At 38.4% G+C, this 27322-nt stretch overlaps 1 protein-coding gene across 1 annotated transcript; it reads right to left on the minus strand.

Moving 5' to 3' along the window:
* SOCS6 (suppressor of cytokine signaling 6) lies at positions 1-26816 on the minus strand. Its single transcript, XM_010583288.1, has 2 exons — positions 26756-26816; positions 1-3201 (listed from the first exon to the last, which is right to left on the minus strand). Exon 2 carries the CDS (start codon positions 3074-3076, stop codon positions 1472-1474), a length of 1605 nt encoding a protein of 534 aa, XP_010581590.1. The 5' UTR covers positions 3077-3201; positions 26756-26816; the 3' UTR covers positions 1-1471.
* Positions 26817-27322: the final 506 nt, after the last annotated feature.

Here is a 27322-nt window from a genome sequence, read left to right on the forward strand (position 1 = left end):
ACAGGAAAATGCCATGGATTACCCTTGCATGATAAAAATATTACAGTGTAGAACCTGTACTCCCCAATGAAAGTCTTTTTTTCCCTACAGAAGGTTAGAATAACTGTAAGCTTTTCAAATGCCAGAATCTTTGACAGATATCATAAACATTTACTTAACTGATTCAGTATTTCATATGTCAAAACATATTTCATGACAGCAAACTGCAACATTTTCTGCGGCCAGTGTATATCCAAACCTCTTTTCCCCATAATTTGAAAGGCTATGAGAATAGAGCTTTAGAGATGCATTTTAAGCATCTTCCATCCAAAATGTTATCAGTCCTGTTCCTTCCTCCCCAAAGGATATCCAAAAAAAGGAGAAAACGATCCAAAGGACATTAGTGTATTACTGCATTTCTGAAGCGAAAAAGCCGCAGAAAATGGAAAATAATGAAATTTCAATTAGCTTGAATATATATTGTAGAAATCATCCTATTCGAAGTTTTACCCCATCCCTAAAATGGCTTATCAATTCATGTTCCCATAATAACAATTCCTAGAGTCTTCCCACAAACCCAGGAAATACACCCCACCCCCCCAAGAGGAGGTAGGAGGGAAAAGGACAGAAAGAGGGGACCTGGTAGGTGTTCATTTATTTAACTGATGGCATGACTGTAAAAGGTAATATTTGACAAGACCCCAAATACCGCAATTTCCTTACAGGTACTACACATTGACTTTCATAGACGACTTTTTTTTTTAAAGGCCATTTTTAGAAGGACAAAATACTGAGACAAGAAGAAGGCTGAACCAACCTTCTCAAACACGAAAGAGTGTACAGACAATACAAGGCTTAGGAGAAAGGTGGGGCTTTTTTCCAAAGATATGCTGCATAACCATGTTCTTACCACACAGCTCTGTCAATAAGTTCTATGTTAGGGCATATCTCTATAGAAATTTATAGTTAGGATACTAGGAAATAATTTTTAACATAGACTTAAATCCTGTAATTTAGAATACGAATATGGTTTTTTAATCATGATCATTTTTTTCAGGCTATTTTAAAGAAGAAAAAAAAAATTCCATTCAACAAGTTTCATTTGACTTTTACTTATGGTTGAATACACATGAAATGTGCTTTCAATGCATAAAAATCACAGTGGATAGCAGCAAAGGACTTGGGGGAAATTAAGGAGAATTTGATCATTCACATTGTGATTAATCTGCACATTGATGAAAGATAGCTATTTCACACTTCTAAAAATAAACTTGAGATCATTCTTCCAAAAAAAAAAAAAAGCCCCCCAAAATACACAAAAACCCCAAAACAAACATAAATCCAAATGCATTACTTTTCTTTTACACACAAAAATGAAATATTTTTATGGCAGCAAAAGATTTTGATAATAATCAAAGTCTGTAAACTGTAATTCAATCTCTTTTTGTTGTTGTCGTTCCCAAAGTGCAAGATGCAAGATTCCCATAAGCTTTCAGTAGTGCTTTTCCTGTAAATAATCCTTCATTTTGTTTGGCAAAGGCAGTTTCTGAATCAGGTCTATTCTGGTGTACTGACGTATTACAAAACGACACAGGTATTGTAAAGAACGCACCTGCATAAACCGAGATACTGGATTTGTCAGTCTCACTGGGTAAGTTGCAGATCCAGGCAGTCGGGATCTTGAATAGCAGAAAGCTCCATTTTCAGAGTCCCTGATTGAATGTTCAATTAAGTCAACTATAGATGTATGTCCCTCCACATCTGGTTGTTCATAAAAGCTAAACCTACCATTTGAGTGTTCGATTCTAGTGTGAAGAGTTTTTCCATGGGAACGAAAACTCAAACTTAAAAGATAACGATCATCAGAACTATCTCGAACGAGAAACGAGCCATCAGGCACATTAGCTAATTTTCCCTCTGCCTCCCAACGTGTAATGGGGCCCCAGTACCATCCTTGTTTTGCAAGTTTTTTCAGTTCTTCTGTGAGACTTGTCACAACCATAGGACCACTGTTCTGTACAGAATCATAAACTCTTCCAACTCCAGGGGCAGTGTTAGGATCAAAATTCAAATGGCAGCGCATACTTTCAGCCACGTGGGCATCTGTGCCACTCAATCCATTGAAGTTCCTTTGGATTTGATTATTCTGCATTGGAGGTAGCAAAGGTGAGAGTGGAGGGACATCGCTGTGATTAACTCTTGGGCTTTGCAACATGACTCCTGTGGTACCAATCAACAAACCATTCACCGTCTGGTCCACAAAGATATCTGGTGCAACGACTACATCCTGATCCACCTGGCTCTCTTCTTCATGGAAAGCATTTCCCCCCACTTGAGAAGAAACAGTTGAAACTTCCATGGGTGAGGAACTATCCAGACAGTAACTACGTGATCCTTCCAAAGGATACATTCCCTCATCTAAAGGCACAGTATACTGAATGTAGTCCTGAGGCATTAATCCAATAACTACAGGCACATGTTCATCAATATGAAGATGCAAGTCCCCATTCTGAGATTCTGTATTTTTTAATGCATTGTTTTGTTCCTGGAACACGTTGTCTGACTGCAAGTCATGGAAGTCCTTTCGAACACCATTCAGTGCTGGGCTTGGATTAGAGGAATGGACCAAGGCCTTGACTTTCACTTCCATTTTGATGCAAGTCTCTTCTGAATTCGTAGGTCGAAGGGGCCAAGGAGTTGGACTGTAATGGTGATTACGGAGGGAAGTGGATCTCAGAGGTCTTTGAGCTCGCACATCTTTGAAGGTTATTGGAGCAGATGAGGAAGAAAAGGTGTCATCATCCGCAGAGCTTACAGATGGTGTGCTGCCTTTGCCTTTCTGTTTTTGTTTTGCTGAAAGCCTCCTTTTTAACGTACCCATTAAGCTTTCACTTTTTGATCTATTTTTGCCTCCTTTTTCATCTTCACTATTGACTTCACAGCTAGCCAAATCTTTACCATAGCAGCTGCCAAACAAGGAGTCATCTTTTCCAAATTCACTTAACGATGGCTGCTGAACCACTACAAAGTCGCTTTCATCTTTACTTTTATTTAAGTTAAAGGACTTGCGAATTGTTTTGAGACTAATTTTCTTCATTATGACAAGTTACCAAGTCTGGCTGATCAGCAGTGCTTGTGGTGATATAGCCCTAACACATGCAGAGCAGCTTCTGCTTCATTTATGTGTTTTATCCAGCCTCATTTAACTTCAAGAGCCATTTCCTGGAAACAAATAAAAAACAATTAGCTTCACAAAAGAAATTTTTTTAAAATTATCCATAAGGGTTTCCCCGCCTCTCCAAACAAAACAGAAAATGCAGTACTTGAGTACTGGGCATCCAATAAAACTAAATAGAGAGAGCCAACTTGGAAACCAATCAGGCTCAAAAAATGAATCTGCTACATGTGCCTTGGAGATTTCCACAACTTTTTTCTGCTTTCAGTATGCTATTTTTTAAATATACACATTACATCACAATCATAGGCGCATATATTTCACGCTTGTGTATAATATTTTCAAGCACGGAAACACCCCTCTCTTTCGGAAGGCGCCTAAAAAAATCCCCACAGAAATAACTATAGAAGATAAAGCTTTAGAAGATACTCTATCCAGCAGGATTCCTACATACAGGTTAAACTGTGATTAGTCCTAAAAACATGATCTTACAAGGTCATACTTTCTTTACATAGGAAAGTTGAGCAATATTCAAATAGTTATACAATTATAGGAAAACTAACTCTGGTGAAAAAGTAGAGACACATTAACAGCAAAGTAACATCTGTTTAGAGCAAGTCATAGAAGTCCCCTCCTGAACTTAAGTGAAAGAAAATTTGACTTCCAAACTCTGTTTTAGGCATAGTGGAGGCCAACTCACAGGCTTTCCTTGCCTAGTACTATTAGAGCTTTTCTTCCTCCAGTACTTCTGCCAAGACTAAGCGGACATATCTGCTCAAGTCTCAGTCAATAGCTCCCACCTGACGTCCTCCAGAGTCATGTACCCACCCACTCCATAAATGTGACTTTTCAGCTTGGGTTTTTTGTTTGAGATTTGTTTGGGTTTTGTTGTGCGGTTTTTTGTTTTGTTGGGTTTTTTTAATGTTAGTTAGACCTTCCAAAGCAAGCAGCTCTGCAGAGAGGGGAAGAACAAGAAGGGAAAGAGAAGAGAGGGAAGTCGCTGCTGCCGAAGAAGTAGGTACTACCATTAGTAGTAGCCATTACTCCACGTACCTTCAAACACATGTGATGTTAGCAGCACAAACTGCAGCAGCAAGCCTGGCTCCAGGCTAAGCATGACAAGCTGGAGGAGTCTGAGAATCTTTCAAGAAATCTTCCAAGCTTGGGGGACTGAGGGGAAAGTAAAACAGCCCTTATGTACGCACTTCCCACTTTTCTCCCATGGTATCACAATACAAGCAACTGAGAAAAATAGTGCAATGAACTGAAATAAGTTTTGTCAACTAAACAATATGATTTTCTTAAATAACCATTCAAAAATTGCATAAAAGCATGTAAGCAGAATGATTACTATAATCTAACAGCAGTCCACTATTACCCTTGTCCAGCCCAACTTTTGTGGTCCTCAAGTACACAAAGGTTAAAGGATCATATCCAAAGCAAACTAAAAGACAATGCAAGGCAGCTAAGGATTCTGAACTTCAAAATACCTTGGAAAATTTTAAGTAAAGCCCTGCTGCTGGGGGGTTGAACACTGTTCTCATAAACAGCAGAAGCACTAAAACTTGATTTACTTGGATTTGTACCCTAGTCCTACCTTCAAATTCCCCACACTATCTGCATCACCCTACCTTGAAGAGCTGTTCTGTCTTTGCCATAACCTCCGACATTTCCCAAGTCCATCTTTAGAGTATCTTCAGCTCTTCCAATTTCCTTTTCTTAATTACCAAACTAAACAGCACCTTCCCTTTCTTTCTCTCAATGAGGGGAAGCTACAAAGTTTCTCTTCTGCCTGTAAACTGATTTACTTGCCATCAGCAAAGAACAAACATGCCCCAAAAACTTATTTCCTAAACAAACAAATAAATGACTAAGAACCAACTCTTGCTATAAACAAATATTAAAACCTTAAAAACCAGGACCAGTATTTTATTAGAAGTTCATTGTTTATTTCCCATTTTTAACATGACTCCTGTAGTACCAGGAGTCCTGACACCTGAAAAAAACGTACTGCACTTACACAATTTGAAGAGGATACTGAGATATGCATATGTATTTTCAAAGGTTAAGACATTACTTTTATTTTCCTTTTCTTATGACACATACATGCAGAACCATAAAATTTCACAGTTTAAAATACTGATGTTTAATATGAGCTCCATAAGTTTGGAATAATTGGGAAATATGGAAGTACTGAAAACCAAACATGAGTAGAATACATTTAGTGGGTTTTATATGCCTGAAATCTGGCGTATCAGAATAACTGACAAAGAACAGTAATTAAGAGCTACAGATACAGATAAAGGGAGAGTTACATGTCAATTAAAAATAGACTTGAAATGCCTGTTGACCTTCTATTCCTAAACCATTTGGGTTTTGCCATCTTACCAATTCACAGTACTCTTTTCCTCACATGTAACTAAATGAACCTACAAAATGAGTGAAAAAATATAACTTCAGGATTCTACACTGCTCCTAAACTGACAAAGTCAGAGTGTTTGTTCGTTTGATAAATTTAACTGGGCCTTTGTGTGTGGAGTACGAGAAGCCTGGGAACCCGCACATTAGCCCCACTTGTGAAATCCACAACGCTCTCCAACTACTTCTGACTGACATCCACAAGCTGATACTATTTCCGCTTTACCAGATACATTCCCCCATCCTGGTGGGAAGTACATCATACTGTTTGCAATTCCTAACCCTAAAAAACCAAGTGTGAAACAAAGTAAAATCTGCCTTGTAAGCTAGGGAGAAAATAAAAGAACATTATCACATTGCTGACTGGTGAGAGAAGATGTATAGAGCCCCAAACTGTCTGGTTCACCAAGTTTTTTTATTGGTGTGTTTCAAAAGAATTAGTTACCTAAAATTTGGCTGAAGGAAAAACATTTCTTCAGTTTCTCCATAACTAAAAGACTACAGAAGTCACTTGAAAGAACAGGTTTTTATCACATACTAGTCATTCTGTATCAGATGTGGGTTTTTTTACAAATAAAAATCCAGCATCTAAAAATAACCTCAACAGATAAATCTCTATGGCAGCATACAGAGAAGTCAAAACTTTTTACTTTGAAAGGGACTACTGAGCTTGCTTGAGCAAAAAAGTGGTTTTTATCTGTCAGCCTAGCATAGTAGCCAATATCGTTATCAAGCAAAATGCATGACTGTCCAAATGCAGGGCTCATGACTTCTATCATTGTGACATTTCATATATAGAAATAATAATGGTTTGAAGTTCAAATATAACCACATAAACATGCGTATATCCAGAAGTCCAGCTCACTCATCTAGGAAAAGATGCTAAAAATCTAGTGAATGACAGTCCAGGTCAAAGCTCTCCGAAATAAATTCAGCACACCTACGGATGAGGGCAAGCCTCTGAACAAGTCTTCCATGTGAGAACCACTCTGACATCTCTTACACATATTTTATCCAAGACAGGAGAAAGCAAATATACCCTGAAGTCAAATACTCCAACTGATCCAGATACTCTTCTTTCTTTGCACATACTTAAAGAATATCAGTAATTCTGCATTGCATATTAATGTGTTTAAAAGCGCTGTATAAACAGCCTTCCACATATGATACACTCATACACTTGCAAGTGTAGAATTTTCCACTGTCTACAACTAGAAGACCCCAGCATACACCCCTTCCTGGAATCCATTAAAATGAGCTATACAACTTCTTCATAACCCTCAGCACTGCAACAGCTTCGCTAGTATTTTGTACTAATTACGGCGTCACATGCCCTTCCAGTGCCATCTGCTGTACAGTGAATTTAGACAGCCTAACTAGAGACACCTCTAGAAATTCTTCTGGCAAGTATTTGTGACTATAAACAGCTCTGAACTATGTCAACGTACTCCCAAAGCCTGGTGGCTATGTATGCAGAAATACCTGGAACACACAGATTGAAAATGGGAGATTAATCCAACCCAGAAAGAGAATGAGATGTTAACACACAGAATAACAAGGTAGAATGAAATTCTGGCTTATGAACTTTCATCACAAATTCTGCATCTTGGAATCCTTAACATTTTGCAGGTTGACAAAACACAAGCTTCTGGACAAAAACTACCAGATCACCAGCCTACCAGATGGTCCCCTTTGTGCTTATAGAAATAATCAAAACTAAATTTGCACACTTCATTTTGAAAAACAACATGTATTAATCACATATAAAGTGAAATTATTAATGAAGAGAATTAAAGCAAAACTTTACATTACAGGCTGCTTCTCAGACATCTGAAGAGCAGGTCACACGATCACATATTAATTTATATTATGGTGGCCAGCACTGAATTATGAAAAATTATGAAAGTTTAAAAAAAAAAAAAATCAGTCTGTGCAAATCTAGTTTGAATATTCAACACTTCAGAGTAGTTTCAGTTTGATGCTACAAAATGGTTTCAATGGACCATCTCAATGCAGTGTTCGCAAAAGTACACCAACCAAAAGATTGATTATTTTTATTTATATGGCCTCTATTAATTTCTTATCTTTTTCACACTTTTAGGTTAGGTGCACTCATTTCCCGAAATGAATACTGTAAACAATACTGCCAGAATATACTACTATAGAAATAATACAGCATTAACTTTCAAGAGTTGGGATGGAAAACATCATACTGGAAACATACAGCAAAATACAACTCATGGTTGAACAAAGCATTGTCTTTAAAAACTTTAATAAAAATACCATCACAAAAAAGGCTTGGAACTATTAATCAGTGCTGCTTCAGATAAGTTAGGCTGTCCTAAAATAAATGTTAATCTGCTCATTTATTTCCATAAAGTGAAACAGTAGAGCACTGAACTTGACTTTTTTTGAACCCACAGCTGTATTATTGCTGAAAAGTCTTGCTATCCATTACAAATATATAATCTTTATTCTTATACTGATTCATAGTAAGACTTACATTATTTATTACTTCAATTTATTGTATTTTTAATATTTATTGTATGTTTGTATTAAGAAAATAACTAAAAATACCTTGAAAGTGAAAAAAGTTTCTGTATTCCTGGGGCATGACAAGCACCAGGTTTTCAATGCAGTCAGACAATGAAGCCTAGTCTAATTATCTGCTGCCCCCAAACTCTCACCAAAATATATTCATGCATTACTTGGGTGTTTCAAAAACAGCATCTTAAGGTAACACAGATTTCAAGTGCTTTATTTTGGAAATTCCTATGTGTCTAAATTTATACCAGAGTTCCTAAATCTATTTATGTAAATTACTAAGAAGTTATTCTCCATACCTGTTCCCGTTGATTTTACTTTAATAACGAAGTCTGTATCACTGGGAGTTATTTCTTCAGACCAGTAACAGAAAATATTGACTCAAGATACTTCCTGCCATGTACTTGTAGTTTCAGTCTATATAAGTACAGAAACTACACAAAAAATACTCATTAAATAAAGAGAGATTAAATATCTATTTCAAACACCATCAGTTTCTGATAGAACATATAGATCACATGGCAGCTCTCAGCTTTCTCACTATACATGCCATTAGCATACTGAAGATGGTGAGATGATGATACTGAGCTTCAAGTAAATTCCTACATTGTATTACTTCATTTAAAGACTCCTCTTCATACTAAAGAATAATCTAAATTCCATTGCATGGTCTTATACCTTGAAAACAACAAAAAAAGGTAGATGGTTTTAGTAGTGGCTTGCTTGCTAAGGGATGAACACTGTTTTAATTTTATAAAAGCCCATCCTCTCCTGCATACCTGCTTTTCTAGCAAGTGTGGAGAAGCTCAGGTGCACACCTTCATATAAAATTGGAACAAGGTAAAAAACATCTGAGAAGCTCATCCGACAGTACTTTACACTCGTAACAATGCAAGAGTACTACTTAAAGCCTCCTATTTTCAAGCTAACTAATCAAAGACCTGAACACTGAGTAAATGTTATTCAGCACAAATTTAAACTTCCACCCTCTAAGATTTGAGCAGCTGAGGAAAGTACTGTCAGCTTCTCTAGAGGCTGACATAATTTAATAGGTATTACACAGATTACAATTTAAAACAAACAAACAAAAAAACCAACTACATTAAGTCATGTAATTTCTCCTACCTTTTTTTTTCCCCTCCTTTTAGAAAGCTTAAAGGGAAAACAGTCCATGGCCACTAATGTTCTAGCAACATACAGAGTAACCCTAATCACTATTAGCAACGTTTAGCAGAGAATAAGCAAAGTACACCTTTGGTAATAAGCAGAAAAGTGGCATAAAATAATAATGAGAACTTGACACAAAGGGATTTTTCTTCACCACCATTAGTGCAATTAACTGTATGCAAAACCTGAAACAGAACCATTGAAGAAGTCTGAATACCGTGACTGCTCGCCTCCAGCCTGCTGTTGAAAAAGGATGTCCCTTAACATCTGGATTTCCCTGACTTTTTTTTTTTTTTCCTTTAACAGTACTTAATCCATGGCTGCTTGCAGTAAGTCCTGTTCTTCTTTCCCATATTTGGTTGCAGGACAGAATATTTCTATCTGATTGGTAGTATTCCTCTGGGGAGTAACTGAAGAGTGTTAAATGGCATCTGTGTATTACAGTTCTTCTGTGTATAGTCTTGTAACTACAATAATCTCACCACTACAATAGCCAAAACCAGTTACTAACGCTCACAGTCCTCACCCAAGGTTACATCTCCCCTACACAAGAAGGGCCGACTGGGATGCATGTCTGCTTCCGAGCTACCACAGACACACTAACCTGGTATATTAAACTGAAATCAGCACCAGTTGATATCAGCTGCTACCAGCTCAAGAACACACACAGCATCGCGATACCAGTGTTGCTGTTGGAGTAGGACGCTCTGCGGGAGCTGGATGGACGACAGCCAGAACAGTAACCACTGCAGCCACTCCTGCTACATCCCTACCCAACCAGGAATCAACACCCAAACAGGGAACAAAGCAGACCGTACTTTTTATACATTTACTAAAAGACTGGCACAAGTACCACCTTTCGTCACTTTCTTTTAAGCAGGCATCTGATAACAAAGTATACTGCTAACAAAAATTTTCAAGCATGCTGAAAAACTGCAGAGAAAAAGAAAGCCACAACTTGGTTCCAAGACCCTGATGAACTAACAGTGAGAGGAAAACAAGCAAACAAAAATAACCCAGCAGATCAATACATGCCAAGCCACTAAAAAAGTGAAACATTTTTGCTGAATCAAATGAGAGAAGTCGCTAAAGAAACCTGATGTGTCTGGTCCATATGCACATGTTTCACTGCAGGACATCATATCCATTGAGTGCAAATACAGCTTTGTTTTGCTTTTTCACACAGCTGTGCAGAAGCAGACAACGAATGAGAATAATGCTCAGGCAGGCTCAGTTTTCATTTCTTGGTGTTTTACAAGACTGCAGCAGCCAGCCTTGCAGCAGGCTGTCTGTCAGCAAAAATTAAGGTTACCTTCATAAGCAAAGGTTAGATTTCCTGGGAGATGCTGTACAAGAACTCCTTTCCGAGTAAGGATCCATCCCACTTCTCCACCATGGCAGAAGATGGATACACCAAAACGTTTCTCCTCTGTTGTAAGGTATGGTGGTACCCTCAGCATGATAACAAGTAGGATTTTATGCTTATCTATGATTCTTACGCAATCCTCTTTAATACAGTTACGTTAGGAGTCTGTAGTCTTACAACTTTTCAATGCTTCTACAAACCACCTTCTCATTTAGCAATAAGGACCAACATCATGTTCTGTAAAAAGGAATAATTTTTAAAACAATTTTGCTCTAAGATTTTTTGTAAAGTTACCTGTAGAAACCAGTATACAATTTATAATAATAAACTGCCTTTTGCAAGGAACAGATTCTATGCCTACTTATTTGAGAACAACGAAAGTGTCTGAAATTAATATAATGAAAATGAAAGGAAGAATGGGAAAGACATTCAGTAAAAACAAAAAATGCATTTCTGTGCTTCTTTTTATGAAGAAGTATACACAAATGACTAAATCCTGGAACACGTGTTGAAAAGAACATAACCTATCTAATTGTATGGATGCAGGCACTAAAACCCAATTCTAAATACAGCTTGTTTCTGAATCTCAATGCATTTCAAAACCTAACTTTAGAAATGCTGTCCATCTGTTTAAAGCATATGCCAGAAAGAAATAATAAACCAGACCATTCTCTCAAAGTGATTTTTGTGGTCAGCAATAATCTGACCATTCTTTTAATACTAGTGAATAAATAACATAATTGTGAGAAACAGTTTTCCAGCCCTTCCCAAAAAAGGAAAGAAAACACTTAGCAGACATGCAACAGCTGAATATTACCACTTCATATTGACTTGTATTGATGTTGGTTTCGCTTTCCAAGTTTATGTCGGGCTACTTCAGGCTAGTATTTCTACAGCAAGCAGAGAAACACTGTCACTGTGTGCAACTTCCAAAACATGAACTAAGCCAGCTGAAAAGGGTCTGCTGCCGACATATTTTTATGAGGAGACATAAAACAGGTACCATGAATATCTTTCCTACCGTGCTATCAGAGCAGACATTCAGCTTCTCAGGCCAAACCTCTGCCACCGATCAACCCCTCAGTACACGAGGCATGTGCCAAACAGACAATACAGAAATACACCACTCGGTTAACACGTGTACGTGCTTGTCTGCATCCAGGAAAATAATGCTAGAAAAGAAAGGACGACTCTGTGAGGGTGTCGTGGTTTAACCCCAGCCACCAGCTCAGCCCCACACAGCCGCTCACTCACTCCCCACTGGGTGGGATGGGGAAGAGAATTGGAAGGGTAGAAGTGAGAAAAACTGTGGGTTGAGATGAAGACAGTTTAATAGGTAAAGCAAAAGCCACACATGCAAGCAAAGCAAAACAAGGAATCCATTCACCACCTCTAACGGGCAGGCAGGTGTTCAGCCATCTCCAGGACAGCAGGGCTCCATCACACCTAACGGGGACTTGGGAAGAAAAACACCACCACTCTGAACGTCCCCCCTTCCTTCTTCTTCCCCCAGCTTTAGACGCTGAGCGTGACATCATACAGTCTGGGATATCCCTTGGGTCAGTGGGGGTCAGCTGTCCCAGCTGTGTCCCCTCCCAGCTCCTTGTGCCCCCCCAGCCTCCTCGCTGGTGGGGTGGGCTGAGAAGCAGAACAGCCCTTGGCTCTGGGTAAGCCCTGCTCAGCAACAGCGAACACATCCCTGTGTTATCAGCACTGTTCTCAGCACAAATCCAAAACACAGCCCCACACCAGCTACTAGGAAGAAAATTAACTCTACCCCAGCCAAAACCAGCACAGACGGGAAGGAGGAAAATACAGAAAAATTAACAGAAAGAGAAGCCTCATACCATACTTCTGCTGAAAATTATAGAAGTTTACACAGAATCATCACATACTTCACTATACTACTTGCTGATACAAAACCTTTTTTTTTAATGTTGCCATTCTCCCTAAATTACAAGCTGTTCATTTGTTATAATCATTTTCGCTTCTGCCTGTCCAATTCATCTGATGTGAAAATGAAAAGAGAGGAAGTAGCATTTACACACTGTAGCACCAAGCAAGTATGACTGATAATGATAAATATGATTTCCTTAAGGTGCTAGACAGGATACTCTCTTCTTGAGGAGCAGAAATGAAAAACCTAAGCATCACATTCATGGGGGGGGGGGGGGGGCTGGGAAGGGAAATCAAGGCTAAACCTAGCTTTTATTTTAAACACCTCACTAGCCACACTATCTAGCCAACAGCTGGTTTCATAGCACGTATTTGTAAAACTGGTATCTTGACCAGCAAGTTGTAAACCACTCACCTTCCATTTATGCTTATCTGACAAACAACCAGAAACATATGTAATTGGCCTTTGTTCCTACAAATAATGGTGACCTAGCAGCAAAGATATGCAAAAACAGAAAAAAATTCTGCAAAAATTATTTCAAGGTGGTATAATTACTTTCAAAACAGCCAGATGGAAAAAAAAAAAAAATCTTTGTAAAAATACCCCAAGAACTTATTAATTAAGCACATGCTTTTCTTCAAGCAATAATCCAAATTTAGTTATCTAATCTATTCCATTAGTAACAAAAGAAATATAGTTAAACTAAAAGAGAAGTTTGACACAGATTTGTCTAACACATACATGAGCTGAAACAAAAGCAGCTGCAACAAGTTTTTAAGAGAATTCTACTTGTCCACCATATAAAGCACAGTAATGTTCTACAATTAGAGGACCTGTGCTTGAAGTAAAATTAATTTTCCTATTTTTCAGCTTCTCTAGAAGGCCTGAACGAATGGCAATATACCACAGTCTTACACTGCTCTTGTACCTACCCTTCTGCCTTGGATCTCATGATTGATGAGGGCTTCACCTGTGGCTTCAAATTAATCTCAGCTGGGTTAGTTTCTGACTGTGGCTGAATTACTCTTTAAATTCATATGACCAGGGAGGATGTCCGAGTTCCTTGCAGCTATCACCCCACCACTTCTACCATGCCATTTTCAATAACAATAAAAGCTTTCTTTCATTAGAAGATAACACTCTATCCTCTCAATTTAAGTTAAGATGCAGCAATCCTTTATAATGCAGTTAACCCTCTACATAAATGGAAGGATTAAGCAGACCCATTTATGGTCTGAGGGGAAAGAGAGCACAGTGCCTTGATTAAAGAGAAATAAAAGCTGAAAAGTCTTTCCCACAGCATCTGTACAGTGTTTGCACATGGACAGAAATCTCCAAGCATGTCAAGGCAGAAGAAGCAGTTAATAAGGACATTTCTCAGAATCACGGAGAAGAAGGGACTGACCTCTGGTTTGGAACTTTCTTCACTAAATTGTCAGAGAGAAATACAATATGTATTTGCTATACAGACACCACAAAGATCCCACCATTCTTCTCCAGACAATACAAAAAGGTTTAATGTCAGTACTGCACAATACTTGCCTCATATCAAGGCATTCAGTACCCATACAACTCAAAGATTTAATAAGTTTCAAATCTGCAGAGTCTCCTGCTTCCACAGCTTTGCTTTTTTATGCACATTAAATCAGTTGGTACATTTAATTTCTCATAGTGGAAAATTCTGACAGCATACAAACACCAACAACTAATATTATCCTTATTCCCTGGGTATGCAACATGAAAGAAATTTCATTTTTGTGAAATTCACATAGATTTCATTCATTCGTTTTTTTATTAGACAGTGACACTTTTCAAAAGTAATAACCAATTCTTTTGCTACAAATGCACAGCATTAACACGAACATAACATATATATGACAGTATATGCACCCATTCCGTATATAGAAATAGACATTCAGTGAAATATTAAGTACCTTGGATGAAAAGGCATTACCTGCAATTAAATAATAATTACTTTTAGTCAATCAAGGATGTTCCAATCCTTGAAATAATAACAACTAAATAAAATACTTTAATACAGTATTTCATATAAAGTACAGGCTACTGCTCAAGAAATTGAGCTCCCTAGTCACTTCTAAAGAGTTCAGAGTTAAACTCACCTTCAAAGACTACAGTGTGTTTTAGCATTACTTCCTACAGAAAAAAAACTCAACCAAGCAAGGCTCCTTCTGTCTGTATGCCCTGCAGCCCCTTCAGGGCTGCCCAACAAATTTTTTTTATCAAATAAGCAGACAGGTAGTGTCTCAACTGAGGGAGCAGCCATAGCAAAAATTCCTATCTTCTTATATATAAAAAAACCCAAGGCATGGACATTTCTAAATACAGGAGAAGCTTTCTCTGGAGCTCAAAAGTATCTCCAAAACCAAGGAGGAAAGTGGCATAAAACAACTCCATTCCTCACAGAGACACGTTTCACGAACTGTTTCACTGTAACAGAAAAAACGTTTACCTCCAACCATCAAGATGCCACCTATGTTCATTAGAAGCAAAAGTGGTTTGTAACTGTGGCTTGGTTTTAATTTCTGATTAGCAGTTAAAAAGAGAAAGGCTTAGGTGATAATTTTTATATCGCTGTGGTAAGAAATCACTAGCAAAAAATATTAAAAACTAAAAACATTTTCTATATATCATATGAATTCAAAATTTGAGAGTCTTTAGTCCCAAAGTGATCCGTAAGTTCCACTAGCAATTTTACTTCCTTGAAAATTTAAAATACAATCATTATAATAATCATAGACAACTTCTACCAGTAAGTAAAATCCTTTCTGTTTTCCCTCTTGAACAACAGCATACTGAGAAAAATAATTTTCTATCCTCTATCTGAACTGTTTATACAAGAAACCTAGTAGACACTTTCATTAAGGTTCAAAGTTCAAGAACTCAAAAGTTGAGAAAAGCCAGAAGAGCTGCTGAGCAATTCTCTTTCTTGCCTCACATACAGGACAAAAATGTTTACATTAATTCTACTCTCCACCACCCTTTAAAACGTACGGTCCTATCATTTACTTATAGTATAATAATTAAACTCCAAATTCCAGAGCTCACAGACAGAATTATTGGCTTCATTAGGGAAATTTTTGCTGTCTCTGTATCTGATGCTTAAATGTTAATGCACAGGCATTCAATGCTCTTTTCAACACTTCGTGAGCCAGAACACCAAGAGCTCAATTTCCACTATTTTAGATGGATTCATAAGCTGAATAATATGCACCATCAGGCCAAATTAATGTAATTTAATTCTGAAACCTGAATTCTGATTTTTCACAACATGCAGTGATGGGGGGGGGGGGGGGGGGGGACCTGTTGGGGTCTTGAGTAAATACCTACCTACTCAAATCTGAAATCTCCCCATATCTCCATCTAGGTATAAGATGGCAACAGAACCAAACAAGTGTGACTCCAGTAGCTGACTGCAACAGCAAGCTGTCACCCACTAAAGGAGATCAGTTAAAGCTTGTGGTCCCTTTCAGAGGTTTGATGACAATGAAGGAATAAGCCAAACACAAGACCTTGGGTTTCATCATCCTGTGGAGACATACCCAACCTTTCAGGATACCTTCTACCACTGTCCTATATTTAGTCATGATTCAACTTCCTGACCTTCTTTAAAACTTTACAATTCAGCAGGTATTCTACAAGTCTTTTCAGACCAACTGTTTCATTTATCAAAGCGGTAATCGAATGAATCACCCATCTTACAGTACAAAGAAGTATCAGGTAGCTGGATGACAAGCAGACGCTCCATCAGTGGTACACATCTAAAGGAGTTAAAAAGATGCAAGGAAAAAAAAAAAAAAACAAAGAGCAAGATATCAAAGGTATGGAGGAGGGTAATAAAAAAAAAAATTTAACAAAACCAACAAAACCAATCCCCCCCCCCCAAGAAAACCCCAAACACCCTTCAAGGTTAGTACTAAACCATTAACGAAAGTGCAACCTGCAAAGAAAGTAAATTCAGACTAACAAATAGGCCAACAATATTTCTGCCCAGAGTTTAAGCTTTATATGACACAAACCCTGAGTCTGCTAAACTGGTGTCTCCAGTGAGACACGGAGTATTCTCACAACCCCTACCACATTCTGCTTGCAACACAACAGATCCGAGGCTGATGGCCTGCTTTCCAAAAATACAATTCAGAGCAAAGTACATTTTGACAAACTGCAAAGGTCAGAACTACAACCAGTCTTACCTAAAATAAAGACAAAACATCTGGGTTTTGTCCAAGTTAAGATTTTTTATTTTTTTTAGTACCCAAGCATAAGCAACTCCTCTAAAAATCAACAGGAGTTGCAAGTACTTAGGGCATACTAGAAGTTAGGTTCCTTAAGACTCCACGGACATGAGGACCTTATACTTAAAAAGTTGTTCATCACAACCCTTCTCCCCTTCACATACATAGAGCTGCTTAATCTAGGAAGCACCAGAATTTCAGAGGCTTGGGGGTTTTTTAATTGAAAACTCCTCAGCAGCCCTTAGCCTTATTTTTTGCATATAAAAGCAGAAGTACTTAGTGTTAGCAGAACAGTATCAATGCCTACCTCACGGCTACGCCTTCACCTACCTCCTTAGGCATGTTCTAAAACTGTCCATCATCACCTCAGAATCATGTTGCATAAAATACGGTGGCAACCACCTCTTTTTATAGACATCATGAGAAGTGGAAGAATGATTGTGGTATCCCTCTGGACCACGTAAGGAGCTTGCACCAATGGAAATCAAACTACAAATTCTAGCAACTTGGACAGTGGTCCTAGCCATCGTGGAAGGGCAATTCTCACTTATTCTTGATTAAGATACTGTACTGTGCAGCAACAGTTTCAGATGCAGGATTATTTGGGCCAGAAAGTCAGTCCCAGGTGTTCCCTCTCCAAGGCAGTTGCTTACTCCACTGGGATGAGAAAACATACCACATCTAGCACTTTCTTTTTCAGCTCTGTTTATTTTCTGTACAACAGCTTTAAAAGAAGGAATAGAAAACTTTCCACACTACAGAGCAGCCAAAAGGCTGGTGTTCAGGGTAGTCCTCATACATAAAGGATAGAAGTGGAGAATTAACTTGGCTATCTTACATTCTGAATGAGGGCTCTAGCTACAGAGCTGTTACATCCTGCATTTTACATCACTGGGAAATGCAGCCTGTGAAAATGCAGTCTGTGAAACCTGTACATGCAAATGACAAGGGAATTTTTAGCTATATGCTTTTATATTTAATTTCATATTTCATTGCAGATAAATTTTGCCCATCACGTGGATGCTAGACCCAATGTCCACCTATTACATGGTCCCCAATAAGTAACAGAGACAACATTATACTTCACTCACACACACTTGGGAATCCATTTTAAAGGCAAAAGAGCATTTAATACATCAAGTGTAAGGAACCCACTCTTACACAGTTGTATTTGTATCTCATTTCTATTCTGAAACACCTATGCTATTTAACAAGATGCAATTCAACTGAGATTAATGTTGGTTTGGTCTAGCATTTAATAGAAGGGAAAACTTAATCTAAGGCAAAAAGTTTGCATAAATAATGTTATTGGAAAAATGTTATTAATAACTTCTTTCCAAGTGAATATACTTCTCTCTCTTTGTCACTGTTAGAAGGCAGGCTTTATCCATACATAACAGTTACCAAATAGATTCGTAACTCCATCTTCATTGTGCCTTTAAACACCTGTAGTTTAAACCTCAAAAAACCACCTCACCCAGAAAAATAAACGTGTTCCACACTGCTTAAGTACCTTACACAATCTTGGATATATGCAAATCATAACATTAGCAGTAAATATTCTGAAGTAATAAACACTGAAAGAGTCTTTCAAACAGCGGCAGTCAAAAGTTAGTACAACACAGAAGCAACTTAATCCGCAAAGTCAAAAAAAATAATTTTAATCCAATTTTCTGAAAAACTAATTGTACATGGAAAGTGAGTCATTAGGGTGGATTTGTTTGGTATATTCTGAAGTGAGAAAAAAAAATCACTTCTGAGGGATACAAGACAGAATTTAAACTGCCTTTCAGCAATTAATCTGAAAACAAATCCAAATATTCCTTTTGTTTGAAAAGTCTATCCCCCACTATTCATACTTAAATTAAGTGCTTATCATAAAACTACCAGCTTTGATAATATCTGGCAAATACACAAGTTCCCTATTGCCTGCATCTTCATTTTTAAGTGCTCCAATCATTATTTTAAGCTCCTCTAAATACAATCAAATTTGGAGGGGCTGGGGAGCCGCGTGCAAGTTCAAGTCTCACTCACTCTTCAAAAATTCTAAGCACTGAAAGATCGATTATTTTAACAGAGCTACTCACATGTTCACCTTGATGAACTGATACCTAAGTAAAACAATAATACAATATTCAAAGCTTCACTACTGATTCTGAAGTCAGTTTCAGAATCTTCAGAATCAGAAAATCTGTTTCGTACAAGACAGCTAAAGAAAGGTTACATACTATCAGGTTTTTTAGCAGCACAGCATGCAAAACCAAGATTGAAGAAGGCTTGTAATTCTGTTCTGTTTTCCACTATTATGACTCCAAATTATTTTTACTGCAATCCTTTTTTCAATATTTTCTATTTCCAGTATCTCCAGCATTTTATTTCCTCCCTTAGACTCTACGTGATTCATAAGCTAGCTTGTCAACTGCTAAACAAAGTTAAGACATTTATAAAGCCTTCTAAGAGGATAAATCCTTAAGAACGAGACATTTGAAAACGATCTTTCTAAACTGTCGTGACTCTTAAGTGAATATTCCTCACTTAAATAAAGTTGGTACCTGTATCAAACCACACACAGGAAGATTAGGTTAGGATCACTGTCAACCTCAAATCCAACCAATTTTATACATGAAACGTCAAACAGTATTGGCTACTGAAGATTCATGGTCAGCAAAACAGATCCAACCAGTGAAACAGAAAGCAGGGTTTATTTTACAGACAAGCCAGCACAACACAACAAACCAGAAGGGTGGGAAGAGGACTTCCTTCTTTCTGTTTCAAGACTGGGGATCTTCAGTCAGGTGGGTGTCCAAGGGGAAATCTTCTTCCTCATAGAGTACCTCTTGTAATTGAGTGGCCGCCCCTGGAACACACTCCAGCAGCAGAACCTGGATCAGTCAAGGAGAAGTCACACCCGGCTGTGTGCCCGCTGGCCCCCCGTGCATTCAGTCTTACAACCCACCGGAGAGAGTAATCCAAGCTCTGCGTTTGGGAAAGTGAGAATGTAAAACACAGCTTATTTAAAATATTTCCCTTCCCATTTTCCTGGCAGGAGGCCCAATAAGAACAAAGAGTAAATTAATTACCTTCTTTATGCTTTAGAGCCTATCCATATATGGGAAACAGGAGACACGGCTGTGCTCAAGTACTGTCAAATACACAGGGTAAACGCACCTGTACAGAAAGTATTATCTCCACCTAATCTCACAGAATTACTTCAACATTTTGTTTCCCTTAAAACAGATGGTGAAACATTAAATAGGTTTTCTAAACTGACGGTCCTTTTAAGTCCAAGGGGTGCTTTTAAGAAGGCATGTACATGAACACTATACAGCTAGCAGACTGACCAGAATGGGAACAGAATTGTGACTGCATGGGCAAAGCTGCTTAGCCATCTTTTTTATGAAGTCCTGATTTGTCAGACTAAAACCTTTTTACAGGACTATACCAGTTCTGACAAAGCTTACTCTACATGCAAATTTTCTAATTTTGGGTCAAAACTAGAGAGACTCTTAATTATTCATGATTAAGATCAGGAAGGTTTTTTCCTCCTACACCTACACTCTATAATCACCTGCAGACAGAAACATCTCACTACCCCAACCAGCAAATTTGATGGAGAATATTTTAGTTAAAGTTTTAGACAGACACTGTTTTGTCCTGATGCACACTGGAAGACTTTTGGGGTTGGGTGGGGTTTTTTGGTGATGGTAGGTTTTTTTTTTAAATCATCGTTTCACAGAAGCAGAAAATAATTTTCCACACAGCCCTAAACAATCCGATTTTGCTAATATTCAATCCCAACACAGCAAAGATTAATTAACTGTGAGCAGACATTTAAATCAATGGGACTGCTCATTGTACATTATGTTTAGCTTGCACATGAAGAATTGGGGCCTTACACTCAGCAACTTCACATCGGTGTATAAATTCTCGCATGCAGGATCAAAGATAAAATTTTCACTGTCTATATGAAGTAATATGCTCTATGAGATCTACACAAACTCAAAGCCCTTAAGATAGCTATCTCCAGAGCAAGGTCAAATTTCTGCAGAGCCAGGAGTATAGAAGCCCGGCTGCAAAAGCTAGCTAAGCTTGAAAGTTAAAGCATGAAAAAAATAAGTCACATATATGCACACAGACTGGTTTTTCTCCTGTTCTCTCTGACATACATTTTAACTTACACACTATAAATAAAATGAAAAAATGTATTAGCTCAACTTAAAAGAAAATGAGAATAGATACATACTTTTCAATGCTGGTACACAGAATTTCTGTTCCTGTTTTCCATGACAAACAACATTTAAAACACTGCAGATTCCAAAAACCACTTCTTTTTGTAATTCACAGGACATCTGAGTCAGTACTGATGTAACAACTTCCCTTCACTGTCATATTTTGACCATCACTGGATTAGACTGCAAATAAGACTAGCGCATTCATTAGAATTGACTCTCTTTTATCCCTTCAGTAAGGGACTGAGAAATATTTGCATTTACATGTAAGTATTTTCCCAAGTAACTAGATTTTTTGCACAACAACATGCCAAAGGCCTATGGCTAATCCTTTATTACTTTTCAACATTACTTACTACTAACCAACAGCCCTCTTCCTTTCAAAAGCCGAGAAGAAAAGGGAAGAAAAAAAAAAAAGCCACCAGGTACCTACCTTACACAGACCCAGACTTAAGATCTTACACATAACCTAGTGACTCGTACCTCTGAATGCACAAACCAACTATTCTGGAGTGAAGTCTCCTCCGGCTGACCAAAATTCCAGCCTGGAAAACTTCCCCAGCGCAGGTTTCACCCAAACCAGTATGCCTGCACAAACAGCTTCTGTTCAGCGAATCCGTCAAGAATTCCTCACTCGCCCAGTTCCCACCAGCTCCTGAATGAAGAGAGTCGACCTGAAAAGTTGCCTACCCTGTTTTTGGAGTACAGCTACCACAAATCTCATCCTAGAAGGCACACCTTCTGTAATCAAAAACCTTTGCCCTGATGTCACTCATCTGTATTTCTCTATTTTATTAAATCTCTGTCCTGGTTTCAGCTGGGATGTAGTTAACTGTCTTCCTAGTAGCTGGTACAGTGCTATGTTTTGAGTTCAGTATGTGAAGAATGTTGATAACACTGATGTTTTCAGTTGTTGCTCAGTAGTGTTTAGACTACAGTCAAGGATTTTTCGGCTTCTCATGCCCAGCCAGGGCACCTGACCCAAACTGGCCAACAGTGTATTCCATACCATGTGACGTCCCATCTAGTTTAGGAACTGGGAAGGGGGGGGCAGGGTTTTTTTCGCCGCTCGGGGACTGGCTGGGTGTCGGTCGGCGGGTGGTGAGCAATTGCCCTGCGCATCATTTGTACATTTCAATCCTTTTATTGCTACTGTTGTCATTTTATTAGTGTTATCATTATTAGTCTCTTCTTTTCTGTTCTATTAAACCGTTCTTATCTCAACCCAGGAGTTTTACTTCTTTTCCTGATTTTCTCCCCCATCCCACTGGATGGGGGGGAGTGAGTGAGCGGCTGCGTGGTGCTTAGTTACTGGCTGGGGTTAAACCACGACAATCTCCTAATCTGATACTTGATTACCAACCAAAAGGGACTCCAACGGTATTAAAACCTATTATTGATGCCAAAAACACAATCAACGTTATAGCTTGCAACTGCCGAGTCTTGTAGCAGCACTTACTGAGGCAAAGTCAGGGGAGATAGGATTCCCTAAATCAGAAGAAACAAAAGAGAAAGCAAGCTTGACCACAGTATCACAGACATCTTGGGATCAAACAAACATGCTTCAGAAACGTTTGGAGTAGCCTCCTAATTTGTTCTCAACCTCTTTGAGGAATGCAGACTGCTTTAGAGAAGGAAAAACAATCACCTACTCAAGACTCCTACAAACTGCTGTTTTAGCACATTTACCAGAGAACGTCAAGATTAATTAAGAATAAAACTACTCAAGAAAAACAGAGATCACACATTGTAAAACCAAGCCTGACTGGAACCTCATTTCCAACAATTTTGTCATTAAAAGTAGCGCTCTATGTATTAAGTAACATGAAATATACTTGAGGAACAATACCTAAGGTATTAAGTCTGCAATCTCAAATCCTAAAATTAATCAATTTATCTGTTACCTGCATTCACCATATTAACTTGAGACCATCAAAATCTTACACAAGTCCTCTTGCAGATCAGTGTCATATACCATCCAAGTTAAAAAACACAAATACAGTTGCTGATTACACAGCTGCACTGGGAAACAAAGAACAATACCACATATCCATACAATTTACCTAACAATACACATAGGTTAATTTTCATTGTTTAAATTTCTTAACTAGAGACCCGTTAAACCCTGAAAAAAACACTAACATCTACTATTTATACCTTCACTGCCAGAGAAAATGGCTCTCAACCAAAATTGTTTTACAGCAGTTTACAGCAAAATTATTTGGAGTCTCTAACAAAAACCCCACATACTTGGCAAACCTGAGATTTTTTTTAAAACTGCCAACCTATTGCGCTTGGCAAATTACAAAAAAAAAGAAAGTTTCACAAAAGACAGGAAGCCTCTGGTGCTCTGTATGCCCTATATATACACAATAGGAAGCAATGTCTGGAGAGCAGCACCTGGACAGAAATGCCTATATACAGCATCCTTAGGTTGGGATTACCTGCAAGCAAGGAGATTTTTTTTCATAGTCCTTCAATGGAGTTTTAAAGTCAGAGGCAGAACAAGTCAGCCAATTTATCTGCACCCATGCTAAACAAATAAAGACTTACATGTAACTTGCATAGTTTTCTTGGTGATGTGGCAACCAAGGAACAATTTTTTAGGTAACATGTGGCTTACATCCTTGTCATAAATGAAGCCAACTGAGCTCCTCAGAGTCCAAAGTGTTACGTGAACGGTTAAGGACACAGAAAGGGACAATAGTTTCCACAGTATTTTATCTTAATATTTTCCAGAAGAAAATTTCATGACAGATAGTAGATAAATATCTAAAGATAGGTCCTTAAATCCACATTACAGACTCTAATGAATAGCAGTCAGATTTGCAAAACCATACACCTCAAAACTTGCTGAAATTATTCTGGAGTTGCAGATCCTTATTGTTTGCATGCCTGTACATGACAAAAGCAGGAGTCAGAAGACCATGAAAACTGACAGAAGAAAAAATCTGGAGCAACTCTTATTTAAGTGAGCTTAAGAAATCAGAGAGCTAAATTTCTAACACTTTGATCTGAAAGTTTTAATTCTCATAATAAGCAGACTAAGTCAGATTCTGCATCATGTTGCCCTTTCATATTCATTCCGTGTGGACTCTAGCAAAGTTTATATAACCTTCTTTATGTATTTGATGTATCAGACAACACTTTACATAGAGTCAGCTTTCACTTTTCATTCAGGGCAGTAATTCAAGGGCAGCTTGTTTTGTTTTGACCACCAGGACAGGCTGAAGTAGGTGACATGTTTTTGTTTCAATAGCTTAAGATCATTCAGCTACAGTGGGGAAAAAAAACCTACTGCAAGAAACAACAAAGCTAGTTTTTAAATGTTTGTTTCAAAACTAATGTAACTATTTTCAACACAGAAATTTATCCAACTTACATAGTACAGAGTTTTTATTCAGAAATCAATTATTTCTAGAGGAAAAAGCAAAAATAACAATAAAAGAAGGAATTTACTGCGTGCCATAAATCTTTATCCTCTGCTGTATCAGAAGCATATTTGAGTGGTATGAAGCTGGTTTTTGAATATGGACAATAAATATTCCATTACAAGCACAATCTTCTTGTTTTCTAAAAAAAAAAACCAACCAAACCGTACTGCTGTATGTAACTTGCCATCTGAAATTGTCAAGGAAAATTTTCAGGAAAGTTTTTTTTTAAAGGATACTTCCTTGTCTAGTACTTCTACAAATATATTGGGAGGCACTGGGCCAGAGGCTGTAAGAACTTGGGAGCTCTGCATTAAGTATACCTATTGTCTTCTGAAGACTGATAGCTATTTCCAGAAAAATAAGTGTACACTAAAATGGAATGAAATTAGATTTTGGCACAAACATAAGGATAAGCAACATTATCAGATATTGTTATTTCTCTTCCAAAAAAAAGGAAACTCAAAGTTCTCTACTTCTTTTCAGTTTAATACTTTACACTACAAAATATACAGTTAACTTGCATAAGAAAACTCTATTCTGCTTTTCAATCCCAATCCTATCCAATTTATACTCAACACATTTTAGCATTTGCATTCCTAAATTAGATTACATTTACTTTTACACTACTTGTACCTTATTTTTGTCCTTGGAGCATCACAAATGCTTGAGCTACCCCCCTAATTTGTTGCTAACACACATTAAAGCACTATCAACAAAATGCTGAGACACACACCAGCAGAGAACAGTCTTCTTTCGATCTACTTTATGTTATCACTCACCTCCCTACAACATGTTGTACTACCCAAACACTATCAAAATAGTGCTGTGTAGGCCCAGGAGGGCAGTAAAGCAATAGCAAATAAGGCACTTGAGTAAGAGATTACTCTGGACCATGGCCTCAGTTTTGCCAGCAATAATAGTGTAGCAAATACGTAGTGAACTCAAGGCAATGCTACTAGATGAAGTCTTTAAAATGTTTATGTTCAAGTTACTGTATGGCCAGAGAAGATTTGCCAAGAAAGAGCAGAAATAATTAACTTGCTCCCTAAAAAGAACTCTTAATTAAGAGCTCACTCTCTCACTCCACCACCTCACCGTGCTACAGAGGGTTAGGAGGTGTAATCTACTTGCAGAACAATGCAGGCCAGTTATCATTTCTTCAAACCATCCCTCTCTAAGAGTAACCCAAGGTGTTTGACTGACCAACTTCACAATCTAGGCTCAAAGCAGTTAATAGCTTAGTATAAATTAATATACATCTTTTTTAGATTTCAGTATGTCAAGTTCTCAGGAAGTTTAGGAGGATTATCCATCATGACTCCTGAATCCACGCAAACACTTTGATGCTGCACATACGCAGCATGATGAAGCGACGGTCACAAAAGCTCTGGAATCACCACAGTGCTTCGTCCTCACTATTCCACAGCCTTGCAGCTTCCCAGGCAGTCAGCAAATACAGGTATCTCTATATACTGTGGCAGCTCATACTTAAGTATTAAGGCTTAATTTCATTGAATTTAACTTAAAAAAAAAAAAAATCTACTTAAATCTCAAAACTCAGGATATAGGGGATACACGCCTGATTAAGCATACAACAGGTCAACCTCCTTTAAGTAAAGGCTCAGTTCCAAACACAGTGCAATGCCACAAAACCAAGAACTATATAATAGGGAGCGAAGACTCCATTCACTTCATGAAAACAAGCATTTCGAAAAAGCTGAAATTTGCCTTTCATAAGTTACACATAAAACCATGAGCTATGATTACTGTCTTACTGCAGAAGACTCCAGAAATACTTACACATTCTCCACTGTTTTAAAGTCTTCCAGCCAAGCTAAGTAATTTATTTCATAACTATACTGAAGCTTCCGTATTTTCTACAATCCAAGGCTGTGTTTATTAACATGAAACAAAAATAGCGCTATTTTTTCCACCCAGAGCAGAAATGCAGATGCATTATTCCTCAAGCACTTGTGCAGACAGCAGCTCTCTAAGACAGGAGGCCTGCAGCAGGCATTTTTTAACTCCAGGTGTATTAAGAGGCTGGACATGGCGTAAACGTTCCTGGCAGGCAGGAAAGAGGGGTTGGGACCTAACAATAAAAGGGCACAAGAATTTAGTTAAGTGGAAGAGAAGCTTTCCCTGACTGAAGTATATTCTGCGACCAACCCCTTTAACAGAGTAACCTATCCACACAAAAAAAAAAAAAAAAAAAAACACCAAACCGTATTAAGTTGATTTTGAAAACATAAGAAACCGAAAAGAATAAAAGAGACAGAGAGAGCCAAAGCACCTCACATCGCAGAAGCATCATCCTTTGTACCTCTTAAAACCTCAGTGTTTTGCACAGGCTTTTTCTTAAGCAAACGGGTAGGCATGGGCCAGGAGCAGTTGTTTTCCGAGAGAAGCGGCACCTTTAGGGAAAGAGAACGTAAGGAGCAGCTTGAAGAACAATGAAAGCCAGTAAAGTTTGGGGTTTGGGTTTTGGGGTGGGTTTTTTTTTGTTAAAGTCAAGTTTTTAAGCGCCGCCTGTCACAGAAAGCAGCCGTTCCCTGGCTCGCCCCTTCGGGAGCCCTCGGCGCTCCCTCACCTCTCAACAACCCGACACCCGCCGCCCCGGGGCTCCTCCGCCCCACCAGCCCCCGCAGACGGCAGCCCAAACCGCCGCCTCCGGACACCCACCCCCACGCCCCCAAGCCCAAATCTTAAGGCGAGTTTCGGGGGGGGAGGGGATCAGCCTAATTCAGCCGCCCCCGATAACGGCGCCGGTAAGAGCGGGGTGCGTTTGGGCAGCGGCCCAGCGGAGGAGGGGGAGAGGCCGGCGGGCCCCACCGCCGCGGCTGCCGGCGGCGAGAGGCCG

The sequence above is a fragment of the Haliaeetus leucocephalus genome, unplaced genomic scaffold, assembly GCF_000737465.1.
Source record: "Haliaeetus leucocephalus isolate CR32 unplaced genomic scaffold, Haliaeetus_leucocephalus-4.0 Scaffold889, whole genome shotgun sequence".
Taxonomy (NCBI): Eukaryota; Metazoa; Chordata; class Aves; order Accipitriformes; family Accipitridae; genus Haliaeetus; species Haliaeetus leucocephalus.